Consider the following 19,050-nt stretch of genomic DNA (forward strand, 5'->3'; position numbering starts at 1 on the left):
AAGAGAGAAAATGAAAAAAGGAAGTTACAGCAAAACAGGTAAAAAGACACAGAAAGAGACAAAGAGCAACAAAGGAAGAGAAAAAGAGAGACACAGAAAGTGAGAGAGAGAGAGAGAGAGAGAGAGAGAAAGAGAGGGAAAGAGAGAGAGAGAGGGAGAGAGAGATATAAATACAAGTACAGTTTCTTTGTTGGAGGCAGCTGGCTTTGGCAACATCAAGTGGACATATTTCAACCCGCAGCTTGTTTTTCTCTTGCGCTTCTCTCAGCGTCGTCTGGCGGGCCGGATTCAATCCCTTAGCGGGCCTGATCTGGCCCGCGGGCCGCCTTTTGACACCTGTGAGCTAACGAGTCCCAAAAATAAAATCTGGGCCTGACAAAAGTAGGACGACAGGTTGAAACGATCCAAGGATAAGAAGAAGAGACGAGGCAGTTGTCGTCAGTCATCGGGAGATAAGGCCGAGTGTAACGTGATCTCTTCGAATGGTGTCCGGGGTTTATCTGGCCACCATAACAGGAACTCTAAACAAGAGCCCTCTCTTAAGACTTGTACTTCACATTCTTACCAGGAGAGGTCATAGTTTTTTCTTTATAAATATAAGTCCTGATGGTGATGGAGTTGCATATAATAATAATAATAATAATTTCCTTGTATTGTCATTCTGTGTAACAATGTACACAGAACGAAATGTCGATTGCACCTGACCCGTTGTAGCGAGCCGATGCAGCCGCAGCCAACAGAGGGCGCCGCCGACCACTTTTTAAGTCTTAGGAATGACTCGGCCGGGGCGCGAACCACCGACCTCCCAGTCTCAAAGCGGGCGCCTTACCATCTAGGCTACTGAGCTGGTATGATGGTGACAGTTATATAATATATATTTTTTTAGCTATAGCAATAATATTAGACATATAGTTCATCATTTATAACCTTATCTTCTCTGCTCCTTTATCTTCTTGGCTTTTTTTACCTCATTGTGAATGTGTGAAACTGGAGTGTCATGCCCAATTTCCTTGTCACAATATGTTAACCCATTTTGTAACAATGACAATAAAGGTAGATTCTATTCTATTCAACGATCCCAAAACTGTACGTAACGCCCTACATGCCCACATTTCTTGTGTAAATATTGTGTCAATTATAACCTTTATCTTCTTTGTTTTCTTTTATCCTCACTGTTGATGTGAACCTGGAGTGCCACATCCAATTTCGTTGTCACAATATGTTCAACCCGCAGCACGGCGGCGCAGTGGTTAGCGCTTGTGCGGCACAGTTCATGTCATGGGAACCCGTCGTGGGTTCAAATCCAGCTCCAGACTTCCTGTGCGGAGTTTGTATGTTCTCCCCGTGCTTGCGTGGGTTTCCTCCGGGCACTCCGGTTTCCTCCCACGTTCCAAAAACATTCATGTCAGGTTGATTGGCTCAACCAAAATGTCCCTAGGTGTGAATGAGCGAGTGGGTTGTCTGTCCCCGTGTGCCCTGCGATTGGCTGGCAACCAGTTCAGGGTGTCCCCTGCCCACTGACCGATGATTGCTGGGATGGGCTCCAGCACCCCCGCGACCCTACTGAGGATAAACGGTGTAGCTAATGAGATGAGATGAGATTATGATTATAATAATTGTTATTAATCTTATAATAATATCATCATAATAATGTTGATTGCATCTTCCACTTGCTATATCATTCAGTAGCCATTTTCTTCTTTTCTGTAATTTTCCAATATTGTTTTTTTTGTATCTGGATTTGAACAGGTGAGTATTTGGACATTGTTCCAAAGTTTAACTCCACATGCAGACACACACATACTTTTCCTGGTGGTTCTCAACGGTCGTATCTTAAAGTTACTACGTCCCCGCAAGTTATAGATTCCATCATTTCGTGCGAATCATTTTTGTATGTTCTACGAGGAGAATATTTTTCAAGATCTGTCGTGTCCAGCGTGGTCGCCGTGGCAACCGGCTGGCCCCGCCCCCTGGGCAACAGCTGAAGCAGATCCCCTAATTTGCGCGTCTGCTACTTAAGGGGGGTTTTGGGTTTTGCGGGTGCTGGCTCATTGCATTTTCTGTTTTGCATTTTCTGTCTGCATTTCCCGTTCTGTTTTGCTCTGTCCTGTTTTGTTTGAGTCGGAAGAAACCTGTGTTTGCACGTATTTAGTTAAAGCCTGTTTGTTCTGTCTTGTCCCCGAGTTTTGGACGACTTTTATTTTGCCAAATAAAAGTTTTGATCGTCAACGCAATTGAGTTCTCCCTTCCTGCCTCCTCTCTCTGTTCTGGTCCGGTCTCCCCGTGACGAGATCTGTATTTCTTTCTCTTAGATATGTGAGCATCTTGACGTTGGTGCGAGTGAGGCCGGAGCAGAAGGGCCTCTACGTTGCCAAGGTTACCAATGGAGATGACACCAAGCAGGTTACCTTTGACCTGGAAGTCCAAGGTGACATGGGAAGAATCCGCCCAATGAGAATGGATATAAAAAGAGTAACGATACTAGATATGTCAAGACTAGAACGGAGACGGGACCCACTTGCGTTACATTTCTCACAGTTTTATTGGAAGAAAGGTCGCTCTGAACGCGGAAGTGGGACGAAAAAAACGGGTCAGTAGCCAGGACAGGAGAGCAAAAACCTGGTCAGGGTCGGAAGCGAGTCGTAAACCAGGAAAGGAGAGAAGACGTGGTCGGGGACAAAAAATGTCAAAAGCCAGGACGGGAGAGTAAACGTGATCAGGATCAAAAACAGGTCGAAGACGGGGGACAGACAGGAGCAAAAAATAGGTGGGAGTCAGGGTAAAAAAAAAAGCTTGCCTAGTGTAAATTGAGGTTTGCAGACGGACTGACAACAGGTGACAGAAAGGAGTGGGTTTAACTAGGGACAGGGAGCCAATCAGAGTCCAAGGCAGTTAGATATCCATATTGGTGCCCCTAACAGCCTTTTAAAGGTATTGGATTTGGGTTAAGATTAGGGTTAAGGTAAAGATTAAGCGTTAGGGGTTAAGAGTTAGGGGATTAGCAGGGTTGGGGTTAAGATTAGGGTAAATTCTAGGGGTCAGGTAAAGGTTACATTTTTAGGATTAAGGTTGAGGTTAGCGGAGTTAGGGTTTGAGATTTGTGGGTTTTGGGTTAAGATTAGGGTTAAGGTAAAGATTTAGCGTCGGGGGTTAAGAGTTAGGGGATTACCAGGGTTGGGGTTAAGATTAGGGTAAATTCTAGGGTCCAGGTAAGGGTTAGATATTTAGGATTAAGGTTGAGGTTAGCGGAGTTAGGGTTTGAGATTTGTGGGTTTTGGGTTAAGATTAGGGTTAAGGTAAAGATTTAGCATCGAGGGTTAAGAGTTAGGGGATTACCAGGGTTGGGGTTAAGATTAGGGTAAATTCTAGGGTCCAAGTAAGGGTTAAATTTTTAGGATTAAGGTTGAGGTTAGCGGAGTTAGGGTTTGGGATTTGTGGGTTTAGGGTTAAGATTAGGGTTAAGGTAAATCTTTATTGTTGGGGGTTAAGAGTTAGAGGATTAGCAGGGTTGGGGTTAAGATGAGGGTAAATTCTAGAGTCCAGGTAAGGGTTACATTTTCAGAGTTGAGGTTAGCGGAGTTAGGGTTTGGGGTTTGTGGGTTTAGGGTTAAGATTAGGTCAAGGTTTGGGGTTTGAAATTTATGATTACAGATTTAGGGTTAGGGGGGTCTGGGTTAAGATTAGGGTCAGGTTTGATGATGATTATTGTAATCACCAGTATTGGAGGATTAAAACTCTGAACAACATGGAGGACATGTGGCCCCAGAGGACCGGATTTGCCCGCCCCTGGGCTAGTGCTAAGATTAGGGTTAGATTTTGGGTTAAGATAAAGAGTAGGGTTAGAGCTTTATTGTTAGGGTTGATATTAAAAATGTAGGGTTAGCGGAATTAGGGTTAGGAATATAGAATAAAGGGATAATGGGAGTTAGGGATAAATCTGGGGTTAGTTAGAGGAATTTTTAGTTAACTGGTTAGCGTATTTGAAGGTTAAAAATTAGGGTTATGTTTTGAGTTTGGCTAAGGGTTCTGGTTGGAGATCTAGGGTTTGAGAACTAAGGTTAGGAGTGTTAGGGTTAAGGGTTAGGATTAAGATTAGGGGTGTTTGGAATTAAATATCCAAATTTTAGTGTTTACCAAATTGTTGGAATGAGTTCTCTGACTCCATTAACCAAACACAACCTACATTCACCAACAATGCGCGCGCTCGTTTCTTGAGGGAAAAGATGAACAGGAATGCCGACATTTTCACACGGGGGCAGATTTCATTTCATTAACCATATAACTAAGTGTACTCCATCGAAAACGGCAGAATTAGTGTCGTTGGAGTCTCTGGGCAACCCTCTTCTGAAGTCCTTTAGCTTTCTCTTATCGGCCCACGTCTCCCCGCAAGATGGTGTGCCGGCTACTCCCATGGGCGTGCCAAGGAAGCCCAACGTGGGGCTTCTCAAAACAACGCCTGCCGTCTTGCGTCAGAGTCCTGTTATCAAAATTCCTTAGCATTTGGAACAGTGTGAACTGTCATTGAACTAAAGCCCAGTCAGTGAATGACTTGCATTAAACTCAATAAATGTAACTTGTATTCAATCGTATAAAATCCTTTGTAGTCAAATGTATAAAATCCTTCAGGGGTTAGGTTTAGGGATAAAACTAGAGTTTGGGGTGAGGGATTTAAGGTTTAAGGTTAGAGATGATGGCGGATCTACTACTTGATCCATGAATTAGTTATTTCAAGATAAATAAAGATACTAGAACTATTGCTCTGTTAGTATGTATTAAAAAGAATATAAAGATGGCAATTTGATTGGATAGTAAATTATATGCAAATATGTTACGATCAATTAATCTGCGCCTTCGTCTACGTAGTTCCTCCTCAAATCAAAGACCTGACGGACCACCACCTCCCCGGGAAGAGACACCTAGTGACCTGTCTGGCGGAGGGGGTCCCTACCCCCACCATACAGTGGTACAGCTGCGACAGCATGCTCAAGTGAGTCCCAAAAGCAGAACCCGAACCCAAAGACGGGACGTAAACCCGGATGACTCCGCAGGTGCGATAACAAAACCAGCATCTGGCAACCGCTGACGGAGGAAGAAGACGTCCTGAGCATCCAGACCAACGTCAGCCACGGCCAGGGACCAAAAACCGCTCAGGTGTGGAGTCGGCTCACCTTCCGCAAGCCCCAACAGGTCACCGTTCGCTGCGAGACCAAAAACCCGGACGGGAAAATGGACAGGAGGGACGTCAAACTGGTGTCCAGCAGTACGTGGCATGCATTTTCATCCATAAACCTTTCAGAACAGTAAACTTGAGTAGTAGCAAACTACATTTACTTGAGTAACTTTTGGGAGTATTTTGAAATCATTATACTTTTTGCTTGAGTGGATTTGTAAAGAAGAAACTGTACTCTTACTCCGCTACATTAGGCTACATTGAAGCAGTCACTCGAATCCCCTCCACGTAAGTATTGTATGTGTCTCAGACACCTCGTTTCTTTTATTTAGATCAGATCAGTGACTCAAATAACCACCAGGTGGCACTATGTTCCTATGCACGGAGGATTCACCCAAGCAAAATGTCTGAGTACTGTACACAGATTTACTAAAGTCCCATGCCTGGTTTTCAAATCATTTTTTACTGAATAATAGTGTTTTACACACTGTCCCTTTACTAAAGAACCAGAGAGAGAGAGATAGGTACAGAGGTAGAGAAAGAGAGAGAGAGAGAGATAGGGGAAAGATGGGGACAAGGAAGGAAAGAAAGAAAGAAAAGGAAAGATGGGGACAAGGAAGGAAAGAAAGAAAGAAAAGGAAAGATGGGGACAAGGAAAGAAAGAAAGAAAGAGAGAAAGAAAGACTAGTAGATTGAGAAGAATTAAAAGGAGAGAGAGAGAAAGAAAAGGAGAGAGAGAGAAAGAAAAGGAGAGAAAAACTGAGAAGGTGGGACAAAGAAAGAGAGAAAGGGAGAAAGAGAGAGACAGAATATTAGAAACAAGAGAGATAAAAAGAGAAATAGTAAAAAAGGGGGAAAGAAATAGATAAAAAAAAGAAATCCAAATAGAAATAAAAAGAGAGAAAGAGAGAGGGCAGAAAGAGGAGGGGGACGCAAGAGAGAGAGAGAGAAAAGACAGGAAAAAAGGAAAAGAGAGCAAAAGAAGGTAAAAATACACAGATAGAGAAAGAGACAGAGGAACAAAGAAAGAAAAAGAGAGACGGAGTGAGTGAAAGAGAGAGAGAGAAAGTGAGAGGAAAAAGGGAGGAAGAGAGATTGAGAGAGAGAAAGAGAAAAAGAAAGATATTCAAGTACAGCGTTTGTGAGAGGCGCCTGGCTTCGGCAACATCAAGTGACATATTTCAACCGGCAGCTCATTTTTCTCTTGTGCTTTCCTCACCGGGCCGCCTGTTTGACACCCGTGCACTAGATGGTGCTAAATATTACATACACTCCTTTCGAAATGATTTTAGTCCCGTTTTCTTTTATTCCTTTAGCAAAGGCATAGGAATTTTGGGTACCGGTATTCATAGCTGGTATCTTTATGAACCACGATTCGATGGCCTCAAACCATAGGCCACGATCGGCCCCCGGGCCCGCGTTTGAGACTCCTGTATCTTGTATGGGAGAGCTTTGACACGGGTTCACTAAAAGCAGTTGACTTTTTCCGTCATAAATCTTGAAAAAGAAAAGGTGTCATAAAATGAGCAGGGGCTAAATAAACTCTTGGCAGGCTGCAGCTAAAAGTTTCAAGGACGATTTTGGAAAACTTTTAGAGACGTCTTTCTCAAGTATTCACTTTCAAGTTGTAAATATTTGCCTCCTAAATGTCTGCCTCGCGTTCTTGAACTCGTTTAATGGCCGATGTGACGTATCCGCTCTGTACTCGTGTAATATTGAGTGCCCCCTAGTGCACGGGTGTCAAACAGGCGGCCCGCTAAGGGATTGACTCCGGCCCGCTAGACAACACTCAGAGAAGCGCAAGAGAAAAACAAGCTGCAGCTTCAAATAGGTCCACCTGATGTTGCCAAAGCCAGGTGCCTCCAACAAAGACGCTGTACTTGTATTTATTTCTCTCTCTCTCTCTCTTTCTCTTTCTCTTTCTCTTTCTCTTTCTCTTTCTCTTTCTCATTCACTTTCTGTGTCTCTCTTTTTCTCTTCCTTTGTTGCTCTTTGTCTCTCTCTCTTTCTCTCTCTCTCTCTTCCACCCCTTTTCTCCCACTCTCTCTTCCTCATTCACTTTCTGTGTCTCTCTTTTTCTCTTCCTTTGTTGCTCTTTTTCTCTCTCTCTCTGTCACTCTCTCTGACACTCTCTCTGTCACTCTCTCTACCTCTCTTCCACCCCGTTTCTCCCACTCTCTCTTTCTCATTCACTTTCTGTGTCTCTCTTTTTCTCTTCCTTTGTTGCTCTTTGTCTGTTTCTCTCTCTCTCTCTCTCTCTCCTTCTCTCTCTCTCTCTCTCTCTCTCTCTCTTCCACCCCTTTTCTCCCACTCTCTCTTTCTCATTCACTTTCTGTGTCCTCTTTTTCTCTTCCTTTGTTGCTCTTTGTCTGTTTCTCTCTCTCTCTCCCTCTCTCTCTCTCTCTTCCACCCCTTTTCTCCCACTGTCTCTTTCTCATTCGCTTTCTGTGTCTCTCTCTTTCTCTCTCTCTCTCTCTCTCTCTCTCTCTCTGTGTCTTTTTAACTTCATTTGCTCTAACTTCCTTTTTTCCTGTTCTCTCTTTTCTCTTTCTCTCTTCCTACCCTTGGCGCTCTCTTTTCTCTTTTCTCTGTCTTTCTATTTCTCTTTGGATTTCTTTCTTCCTTTCCCTTTCTTTTCCCCCTCTCTCATGACTTTTTGTCTCTTGTGTTTCTCACGCTCTCTCCCTCTTTTTCTTTCTTCTTCCCACCCTCTCTCCTTTTCCCATCCCTCTTTCTGTTTTTTCTTTATCTCTTTTTCTTTCTCTTGAATCTACTCATCCGGCCCCCGACAGAATGTTTTTTCTATGGTGTGGCCCCCGAGTTCAAATGACTTTGACACCCCTGCCCTAGTGGTACCCATCAACTTCTCATCTCATCAGCTGCACCGCTTATCCTCAGTAGGGTCACGGGGGTGCTGGAGCCCATCCCAGCTATCTGGGGGCAGTGGGCAGGGGACACCCTGAACTGGTTGCCAGCCAATCGCAGGGCACACAGGGACAGACAACTCGCTCAGTCACACCTAGGGACAATTTGGACCTGAAATGCATGTCTTTGGAATGTGGGAGGAAACCGGAGTGCCCGGAGGAAACCCATGCAAGCACAAGGAGAACATACAAACTCCGCACAGGAAGTCTGGAGCTGGATTTGAACCCACGCAGGAGGTTCCCACGACCTCAGAACTGTGCCGCACAGGCGCTAACCACTGCGCCGCCGTGCTGCCCACCCATCAACTTTTATTTGGTAAAAGAAAAGACAAAACGTTGATCTGAATACTTGAACTAGCGTACCAATATTCGTTTTTAGAATCATAAGTCGAGGAGCGTGTTTTTTTTTTTTTTTTTTTTTTTTTACGACTTAGGGCGCCGCCATGTTTGTCTGCTGCTTGCTGCTACCGTGTGCTCACTGGGTTTTACTCACATTGGACAATACAGTGCCATCTAGTGATCACATGTGCTGTGTGTTTACCTACGTTTTTGTGTGTGTTTACATGCGTTTTTGTGGGTATTTCCTTACGTTTTATGTGATTAGGTGCAGTTTGTGTGTTTACGTACGTTTTTGGGTGTGTTTTCTCACGTTTTTGTTCTTGTTTTTGTACGTTTTTGTCCGTGTTTACGCATGTTTTTGTGTGTTTTTACATACTCTCTTGTGCGTGTTTTTGATGTGTTTTTGTACTGTTTGTGTGTTTACGTATGTTTTTGTGTGTTTGCGTATGTTTTAGTGTGTTTTTACCTACTTTTTTGTGTGTGTTTCCTGACGTTTTATGTGTTTAGGTACGGTTTGTGTGTTTACATACATTTTTGTGTGTGTTTACATACGTTTTTGTGTGTATTTACATACGTTAATGTATGTATGTATTTTCTTAGGTTTTATAAGTTTACGTACAGTTTTTGGGTGTGTTTTCTCACGTTTTTGTGCGTTTTACGTACAATTTTTGTGCGTGTTTGAGTAAGTTTTTGTATGTATTTTCATACACATTGGAGTGCATTTTTATGTGTTTATGTACGTTTTTGTGTGCATTTACATATTTTTTTTGTGCGTTTTTGCATATTTTTGTGCGTGTTTACGTCCATTTTTGGATGTTTTTTCACGCATATTTGTGTGTATTTTCATGTGTTTATGTACTGTTTGTGTGTTTACGTATGTTTTTGTGTGTGTTTCATACGTTAATGTGTTTATTTCCTTATGTTTTATATGTTTACGTTTGTGTGTTTTACGTACGTTTTTGGGTGTGTTTTCTCACATTTAGGTTCTTGTTTATGTACTTTTTTGTCCGTTTTTGCATACAATTTTTGTGCGTGTTTACGTCTGTTTTTGTGTGTTTTTACGTACATTATTGTGTGTATTTACATACTTTTTGCGCGTTTTTACGTACGATTTTTGTGCGTGTTTACGTATGTTTTTGAATGTATTTTCATACGTATTTGTGTGTATTTGTGTGTATTTTTATGCGGTTACGTATGGTTTGTGTGTTTACGTCCGTGATCGTGTGCATTTACGTATGTTTTTGTGTGTTTTTACATACAATTTTTGTGCGTGTTTACGTACGTTTTTTTATGTATTTTCATACATATTGGTGTGTATTATGTGTTTACGTATGGCTTGTGTGTTTACGTACGTTTTTGTCCGTTTTTACATACAATTTTTGTGCGTGTTTACGTATGTTTTTGTGTGTTTTTATGTACATTATTGTGTGTATTTACATACTTTTTGTGCGTTTTTACGTACGATTTTTGTGTGTGTTTATGTATGTTTTTGAATGTATTTTCATACGTATTTGTGTGTATTTTTATGCGGTTACATTTGGTTTGTGTGTTTATGTACGTTTTTGTGTGTATTTACGTATGTTTTTGTCCATTTTTACATACAATTTTTGTGTGCATTTACGTATGTTTTTGTCTGTGTTTACGTATGTTTTTGTGTGTTTTTACATACAATTTTTGTGCGTGTGTATGTATTGAGTGTATTTTCGTACGTATTTGTGTGTATTTTTATGCGCTTACATTTGGTTTGTGTGTTTACGTATGTTTTTGTCCGTGTTTACGTATGTTTTTGTGTGTTTTTACACACTTTTTTGTGTGTGTGTGTTTACGTACATTTTTGTGTGTATTTACATACATTAAAGTGTGAATTTCCTTACGTTTTGTGTGTTTAGGTACAGTTTGTGTGTTTATGTATATTTTTGGGTGTGTTTTCTCACGTTTTTGTGCGTTTTTACGTATGTTTTTGTGCGGTTTTGTATTCGCAATAACTTAACTCACCTTGTAAATGGTTCATTGTTGGAGGGACATTGTGTAATAGTTAGCGGGGAAAAAAAAACTTTCATCCGGTAAAAAATAACATTGATATTAATTTTAGGCAAAAAAACATGAACTATCTACCAATGTTGAATTTTTTTTTTTTTAAATCGAGAAATTAGTGCGATTGGCTGGCAACCAGTCCAGGGTGTCCCCTGCCCACTGCCCGGTGATTGCTGGGATGGGCTCCAGCATCCCCGCGACCCTACTGAGGATAAGCGGTGGAGCTGATGAGATGAGATGAGATGAGAAATTAGTATTTCTTTTTCATAGTGGAATCTCGAGCTTAAAGTCGCCGCCATGATTGTCTGCCGTGTAGTTGCTTGTGGGTGTATGGGACAACAGTGCCATCTAGTGGTCAAATATTACACTAGGTGGCTTTGGGTAAAATTTGTGACTGCTAAAAGTACAACTATAGATTAAACTCTATACGTTTAAAAAAACTAATGACTTGTAGACATTTTACTGGTGCGGCAATAAGTCAAATTGAATTGTTTTGGGGTGGAAAAGTATCATTGTTTCGACAACTTTCTAAAACTATTGACATTCAATATATAATCCTATTTCCTCTTTTGCATTTTTTGTTATTATTAGTCTTGTGATTTTGCAGTGGAAGCAGAAAAAAATGCTTAAAACAAATGGCATTTAATAACAAAATCATCAACAAAGTAACAAGAGAACGGCCAAAAACGACAAAAATAGTGTCAGAATCAGAAACAAAAACCAAACTTCATAAATATATGATGGCATTGGAAAAGATGATGGCGATCTTGACGATGGAAAATAAATGTGAAAAAAGAAAATGACCGGACAAGAAGTGCAGATCCAAATGTTATTTGAAAGGTTGAAAGATAATTGTGCGGCGATTTGTCACCTGCGTCCAGTTCAAACCCCGGTTGGGGCCCTCTGGTGGTAGGAGGAGGAAGGAGGCCCTAACAATTAAACCTTAAAAACTGAGTATAATATGACGAATATCAATTCAAATGAAAAAGCTTATCTGCCAGCAGAACAAGAAAATTGCCACCTCTTTTATGTTGTTCTGTCCATCAATAAGTGAACTGCACTCATGCAGCTGCAATCCATTATTCCCGATCACGTGTTGCAGTGAACGAGTAACAGCAAAGCGCACTTATGTTGGACCGGGCAATGATTTTTCTCGCTCTTATTTCCGCTTAAAATGAACTGCACCCCGATCGCATAACGCAGCAATAAAGGACCTGGAAACTCTCCATATGCCGTTTTTTTAGCCTAATCTGGACTGCACTGGTGCGGCCTTGATCCATTATCACCAGTTGTACACCGCTGCTAGTAAAAATGGCAGAGCTCACGTTTGTTGGGGCCTGGCAGCTTTTTTTCCCTGTTATTTCCACCTTAAATGAACGCCACTCGTGCTGCTGCAATCCATTATCCCAGATTGCATATTTGTGTGGGCAAAGACTGGCAAAGATCACTTTTTTTTGGTCAGGCCTAGCGGCTCTTTATTTGCTTTTCTTTCCGCCTAGAATAAATTGCACTCGGGCGACTCTGATCCATTATCCCCAATCCAATATTGCAGCGAGCGGAGACTAATAAGGGGCACTTTTGTCAGAAAATGTGCCGACTGCCACAATTTCTTATCCCCGATCGACTATTTCCTTTGTTCTTCTTGACTTTGTACTTAAGATGACCAGAACCCGTGCAGCTGTGATCCATTATTCCAGGTCGACTATTGTTGAGAAAATGGGCGGTCACAACACGTGTTAAAAAAGGGGTAGGGGGTTACTTTTTGGCTTTCTGCATATTGCAGGGAAATAAGGGATTACTGTGTAAAAAAAGTAATTGTACTTGTAGGTAATCAAAGATATGCTAAAGAGTATTAAAGCTAGCTTGTATGTTGCAGCTCTATTCTCCCAGGTGGCAGTGTTGGCAGCAGTCCTGGCTTTGGTGATCATCATCGTCCTCTCCATTATCATCCTCATCGCTGTGTGGAGGAAGGTGAGACACAGAGCAGGGCATGAGCGAACTAAGCGGCCACTAGGGGGCCCCCTAGAGCGTTTAATTTAGACCTAATTTCTCTTTCTCTCTCTCTCTCTCTATCTATCTATCTATCTATCTAGACATCTAGACATCTATCTATCTATCTAGACATCTATCGAGACATCTATCTATCTATCTATCTATCTATCTATCTATCTATCTATCTATCTATCTATCTATCTATCTATCTATCTATCTATCTATCTATCTATCTATCTATCTATCTATCTACCTATCTATCTATCTATCTATCTATCTATCCAGACATCTATCTATCTATTTTATGTCAACTATATTAATATTGCAAAAATACTCAAATAATTATTATTTTAGTATTGACTATTATTGTATTATTAATACAATATGACAAAAATACTACTATGGAAATATAACAAAAATAATTTAAAAATAAAACTACACTAAAACTGTTCCACAAAAATACTACAGATATACAACGAAAAGATACTACAAAATACATCAGAAATACTACAACAATACTAAAAAACAGGAATACAAAATGCTAAAACTCTAAAACTACTGCAATACTACAAAAGTATCATATAAATTCATACAAAAATCAACCAGAATACAACAAAACTTCCACAGAAATGCTACAAAAAACTTCTCCAGGAATATTACAAAAATACAACAATTATAATACTACAGTAATACTACAAAAATACTACTATCAAAATACTACCAAAATCCGATAGCAGAATACAAATATACAAAAAAATACATCCACAGTAATATCACAAAAATACTAAATAAATATGACAAAAAATATTTCTTTGGGAATAATACACATATTCTACAAAAATACTACTAAAATACTGGCTTGGAAATACGTCAAAAATACCACCATATGATAATAATAACTACTAGAGAATACTACCAGAGAATTATAACTACAGCAATAGTACAAGAAGTCTACTATGAAAATACGATCAAAAATAATGCAAAAATAAACATACAGTAATCCTGTTCTACAAAAATACGACATATCTATATATACCAAAATTCTACTATAAAAATACCAGAAAATACAACAGAAATACTACAACAATTATACCACTGCAATACTACCACAACAGTAAGAAATAATACAACGGAATTACTCCAAAAATACTTAAAAAATGCTACTACAGCAATAAAATACAAAAATTATAAAACTATGGTAATACTACAAAAAATACTCGAGATGTACAATAAAACTTCTACTACCGAAATACAACAAAATACAAAGGAATACTACAAAAATCTACTGTGGAAATACAACAAAAATACCACTATGTAAAACTATACACTACTGGAGAATACTACCAGAGAATTATAACTACAGCAATACTACAAAACGTCTTCTATGGAAATACGACAAAAATAATGCAAAAAATAAAACTGCAGTAATCCTGTTCTACAAAAATACTACATATACATACACCAAAAATTCTACTATAGAAATACCCCAAAATACAACAGAAATACTACAAAAATTATACTACTGCAATACTACAAAAATACTAAAAAACAATACCAAAGAAATACTCAAAAAATACTAAAAAAGGGATACTACAACAATACTCCTAAAATACAGAAATAATAAAACTATGGTAATCCTACAAAAATACTCGATATGTACAGTAAAAATTCTACAACAAAATACAACAGAAATACTACAAAAATTATACTACTGCAATACAACAAAAATACTAAAAAATAATACAAACAAAATACTCCAAAAATACTAAAAAATGATATTACAGCAATACTCCAAAAATATAAAAATCATAAAATTATCGTAATACTACAAAAAATACTTGATATGTATGAAAAAAAAATGCAACAAAATACTAGAGAAATACTACAAAAATATACTGTGGAAATACTACAAGAATAAAACTACAGTAATACCAGAATAATACTCAGGTGGAAGTGCAGTCGCAGGTTCGATTCCCGTCTCTTCTTAGTTAAATGTCACAGTGTCCTCGGGCAAGACACTGAACCCCTAATACTCCTGATATGCATGGCTATCGGTGTGTGAGTGTGTGTGTGAACGGGTAAGTGTGAAGCGCATCGTAAAGAGGTCCCCGGTCCTTTTTTTTTGCGATCAGAAACCTCGCTACGAAATCCGCTGGAAGGTGATCGAGTCGGTGAGCCAGGACGGTCACGAGTACATCTACGTGGACCCTATCCACTTACCCTACGACCTGACCTGGGAGATGCCCCGGGACAACCTAGTACTAGGTGAGTTCCACTCCTTGCTAAGGAAGGGTAAGTGTGTCCCGATCCTAAGAAATTTTGTTCTAGCTTCATATTGTTATACTACCGTAGTTTGCGCGTTCTAGGTCAGGTTCAGGTCTACAAGGTGCATACCTCAGAATTTTGTGATATTCTTTTCTAATACAGTGGTACCTCTACTTACAAATATAACGTCGTATACTGAAATTGTCGTAAACCGAATCATGTTTTCCCATTGAAATGAATTGAAATGGGATTGATCCGTTCTCGAATGCAACTGAACGCTCATCAAATCAACTAGTGGTCTAGAATCTGGAAGGGGTGTCAAACTCATTTGAACTCTGGGGCCACACGATAGAACAAACATTCTGTCGGGGGCCGGACTAGTAGATTAAAGAGAAAGAAAAAGAGATAAAGAAATAAGAGAAAGAGGGAGGGAAAAGGAGAGAGGGCGGGACAAAGAAAGAAAATGAGAGGGAGAGAGCGTGAGAAACAAAAGATAAAAGGTCGTGAGAGAGGGGGAAAAGAAAGGGAATGGAAGAAAGAAATCCAAAGAGAAATAGAAAGACAGAAGGAGAGAAAAGAGAAAGGAAAGCGCGAAGGGTAGGAAGAGAGAAAGAGAAAAGAGAGAAAAGGAAAAAAGGAAGGGGGAGAAATAGAGAGACACAGAGAGTGAAAGAGACAGAGACAGAGTGGGAGAAAAGGTGTGGAAAAGACAGAGAGAGAGAGAGAGAAAGAGAGAGAGAGAGAGAGAGAGAGAGAAAAAGAGACAGAGACAGAGAGTGGGAACAAATGGTGGAAAAGAGAGAGGGAGAGTGTGAGAGAGAGGAATAAATACAAGTACAGTGTATTTGTTGGAGGCACCTGGCTTTGGCAACATAAAGTGGACCTATTTCAACCTGCAGCTTGTTTTTCTCTTGCTCTTCTCTGAGCGTTGTCTCGCGGGCCGGATTCAATCCCTTAGCGGGCCTGATTTGGCCCGCGGGCCGCTTGTTTGACACCTGTGGTCCAGATAGAGGATCGGAAGTAGCCCTCTCCTCCCCGCCTTCTGGGTTCGATTCCCGTTGCATCCGATGGTATGCAATTGTGACATTGAGATTAGACATGGCAATCCAGGGTCAAATATGTAACATAAAGACTTTCAAGAGAAACGTATGAAAAAGAATATCAGGATAATAAGAATAGTGCATAATAACCAATGTCAGGGTTGCTGACTCGTTAAAATGTTATATTTTTGGATTTTTATGTTGTTTAATCCATATAAGTAAGTGAAGTACCAGTATATCACCACTAGGTGGCAAAATCTCACAGGTCAGAGAAAGGCCAAGTCTCACGGTATCTCACGAGATTTAGCGAGACTTGCTCAATCAATCATCCTTAATGCTAACAATTAAACGGCGTCGTGTGAAACTGACATTTTATCATCTATTTTGCGGGTGAGATGTATATATAGGGAACACACTTACTGGGAGGATGATAATATGTGAAAATATGTTTGTAAAGGTTGTTTGTGATGTCTGTAAAGTTTATGAATAGTGAAATAGTAAGAGTTAGTCATTAGCTGTTATGCTAACGGTTAGCATAAGCAACAAATAGGGCTTTGGGTGAGCTATGCTATGTTATGCTAGTCTAAGAGTGTACTGTGATGTTAATTTGTATATTTGGATACCAATTAACACAAGGTGGGTTGTTTTGGAAGGTACAGTTATGGTTTTTTTTTTGTTAATTGGTTCTTGAAAAGTACCAATTGATGGAAATGTTATTTTGTATTGAAATGTTAAAGGGACCTCACGTGATTTAATGAGACTTGCTCAACGAATCATCCTTAAAGACAACAATTAAATGGTGTCGTGTGAGACTGACATTTATCATCTGTTTTGCAGGTGAGGTAAAAAAAAAAAAATAATAATAAATATATATATATATATATATATATATTGTTAGGGAAAAAAACTATATTACAAATATAGCGTTTACCAAATTGTTCGGATGAGTTATCTGACTCTATTAACCAAACACAAACTTTATTCTCCTAACAATGCATGCTCGTTTCTTAATGGGAACATATTGACAAGAGACAGTCTTTTCCACACGGGGGGCAGATTTATTTTCTTAAAGTATTTATTAAGTGAATTCCATTGAATCATTGTTATCTACACAAACAGAATTACAAAGACATATTCCAAAGGAAATGCGGTTTCGACACCCGTCTAAAGAAATGTACTCAAGGCTGAGGTGAAACAAAGTATTTCTGAGTATAAGTGGAATAAAACAGCGTATAAAATAGTATATAACTTCAGTAACAATAGACAAAACATAGTCCGTCCATTCACCATCCATTATTTGCACCGCTTATCCTCAGTAGGGTCGCGGGGGTGCTGGAGCCCATCCCAGCTATCTTCGGGCAGTGGGCAGGGGACACTCTGAACTGGTTGCCAGACAGTCGCAGGGCACACAGACAACTACAACTCATTCGCTCATTCACACCTAAGAACAATTTGGTTAAGCCAATCAACCTGACATGCATGTTTTTGGAATATGGGAGGAAACCAGAGTGCCCGGAGGAAACCACGCAAGCACGGGGAGAACATGCAAACTCCGCACAGTAGGTTCGATCGTGACCTCAGAACTGTGCTGCACACGCGCTAACCACTGCACCGCCGTGCTGCCCCGAGACATAGTCAACAACAATAAAAAAAAAATACATAGGTAATATGTAAAAATGGGTCTGTAAAATTGTCCAAAACACTTTAAAAGTCTTCAATTTTAATGGAAAAATCATGGGTCGCCGGCGCACCCATGGTAATAAGAGGACCTAATACCTAATCCATCTTTTTAGTACTTTTTCTAGCATTCATTTGAAATAGCTGTTTTTTAGTAGTGACGTTGTGTTTGGTACCCTAGGCCGCACCCTGGGTTCCGGAGCTTTCGGCAGGGTGGTGGAGGCCACGGCTTACGGTCTGGCCCATTCCAGTTCCAGCACCAAAGTGGCCGTCAAAATGCTGAAATGTAAGAACTGCAAATGTTTCTCCGCCGGATTGGGCTTTTGTGAAACCGTCTCCCATTTCTGCTAGCCACCGCCCGGAGGAGCGAGACCCAAGCGCTGATGTCGGAGTTGAAGATCATGAGTCACTTGGGTCCTCATCTCAATGTGGTCAACTTGCTGGGGGCCTGCACCAAGCATGGTGGGTGAAGCTAAATTTGATCGACGTATGAAAAAATAATGCATTCCTTTGGCGTGTGTGATTTGATGAATGAGTGAATGAATGAATTCTTAGGACATTAGTTATAGTAATGAACTAACATTCTTGAAAACTTTAAACAAATTAAAAACAAAATATATTCAATTCAAATGTCATACATTTCCTTACAATTTAAAAAAACATTACAATTAAAATTTATAATTAAACCAAATTGTCATGATTACCGATGTGGCACCAACTGCCTCGGACTCTGATTGGCTCCCTGTACCTATTTAAACCCACTCCTTTCTGTCACCGGTTGTCAGTTTGTCTGCGAACCTCAGTTAACACTAGGCAAGCCTTTTTTTGACCCTGACTCCCACCTGTTTTTGCTCCCGTCTGTTTCCCGGCTTCCACCCGTTTTTTTTATCCTGGCCACTTCTACTCTCCTCTCCTGGCTTTCGGCTCGTTTCCGACTACGTTTTTTGCTCTCCTGTCCCGGTTTCTACCCGTTTTTTGATGCTGACCGCGTCTACTCTCCTGGCTTACGACTTGTTTCCGATCCCGACCACTTTTTTTGCTCTCCTGTCCCGTTTTCGACCTGTTTTTTGATCCTGACCACGTCTAATCTCCTCTTCCTTGTTTTCTTCCTAGGTTTCTTTAGTTATTGTGCTCTCTGTCTCTCTCTCTCAATCTCTCTCTCTTTCTCTTATGCCCTCTTTCTCTTGATCTCTCCATCTCTTTTTCTTTCTGTCATTCTATCTTTCTTCTTCACTCCTTTTTTCCCTCTCTCTTATTCTCTTGTTTTATTGTTCTCTTTTTCCTATTTTCTTTGTGTTCCTTTATTTCTTTTGTTCTCTCTCTCTATTTCTCTCTCTTTTTTTCTTTTTGCCCTTTTCTCTATCTTCTTACCTTTTTCTTTTTCTCTCTTCTGCTCTCTCTCTCACCCTTTTCTTGCTCTCACGTTCTTTCTCTCCTACTCTAGTTTTTTGTTCCCTCTCTCTCGTTTCTTTCTCTCTCTTATTCTCTTTCTTTTTATCCTTTTCTCCCTCTCCTTTCTTGCTTTCCCCCTTTCTCTTTAATCGACTAGTCCTGTCCTGTGAGAATTTTTTTTTTGTATAACTCTTCCTCCCCCCCTTCCATCGACCAA

The 19,050-nt window shown here is 40.2% G+C and overlaps 1 protein-coding gene across 2 annotated transcripts in view; it reads left to right on the plus strand.

Annotated features, from left to right (window-relative positions):
* Positions 1-19,050, plus strand: part of pdgfrb (platelet-derived growth factor receptor, beta polypeptide) — a 117,009-nt gene that overhangs the window by 73,973 nt on the left and 23,986 nt on the right. For both annotated transcript variants that reach the window (XM_088343889.1, XM_088343888.1), the window contains exons 8-14: positions 2,313-2,428; positions 4,864-4,987; positions 5,049-5,260; positions 12,344-12,438; positions 14,592-14,724; positions 17,623-17,727; positions 17,793-17,903. In XM_088343889.1, the coding sequence (XP_088200015.1) occupies positions 2,313-2,428; positions 4,864-4,987; positions 5,049-5,260; positions 12,344-12,438; positions 14,592-14,724; positions 17,623-17,727; positions 17,793-17,903 (896 nt within the window). The remainder of the gene's footprint in view (positions 1-2,312; positions 2,429-4,863; positions 4,988-5,048; positions 5,261-12,343; positions 12,439-14,591; positions 14,725-17,622; positions 17,728-17,792; positions 17,904-19,050) is intronic.

Source organism: Urocampus carinirostris, chromosome 9, assembly GCF_059441175.1.
Source record: "Urocampus carinirostris isolate Australia breed hairy pipefish chromosome 9, RoL_Ucar_1.0, whole genome shotgun sequence".
In the NCBI taxonomy this organism is placed as follows: Eukaryota; Metazoa; Chordata; class Actinopteri; order Syngnathiformes; family Syngnathidae; genus Urocampus; species Urocampus carinirostris.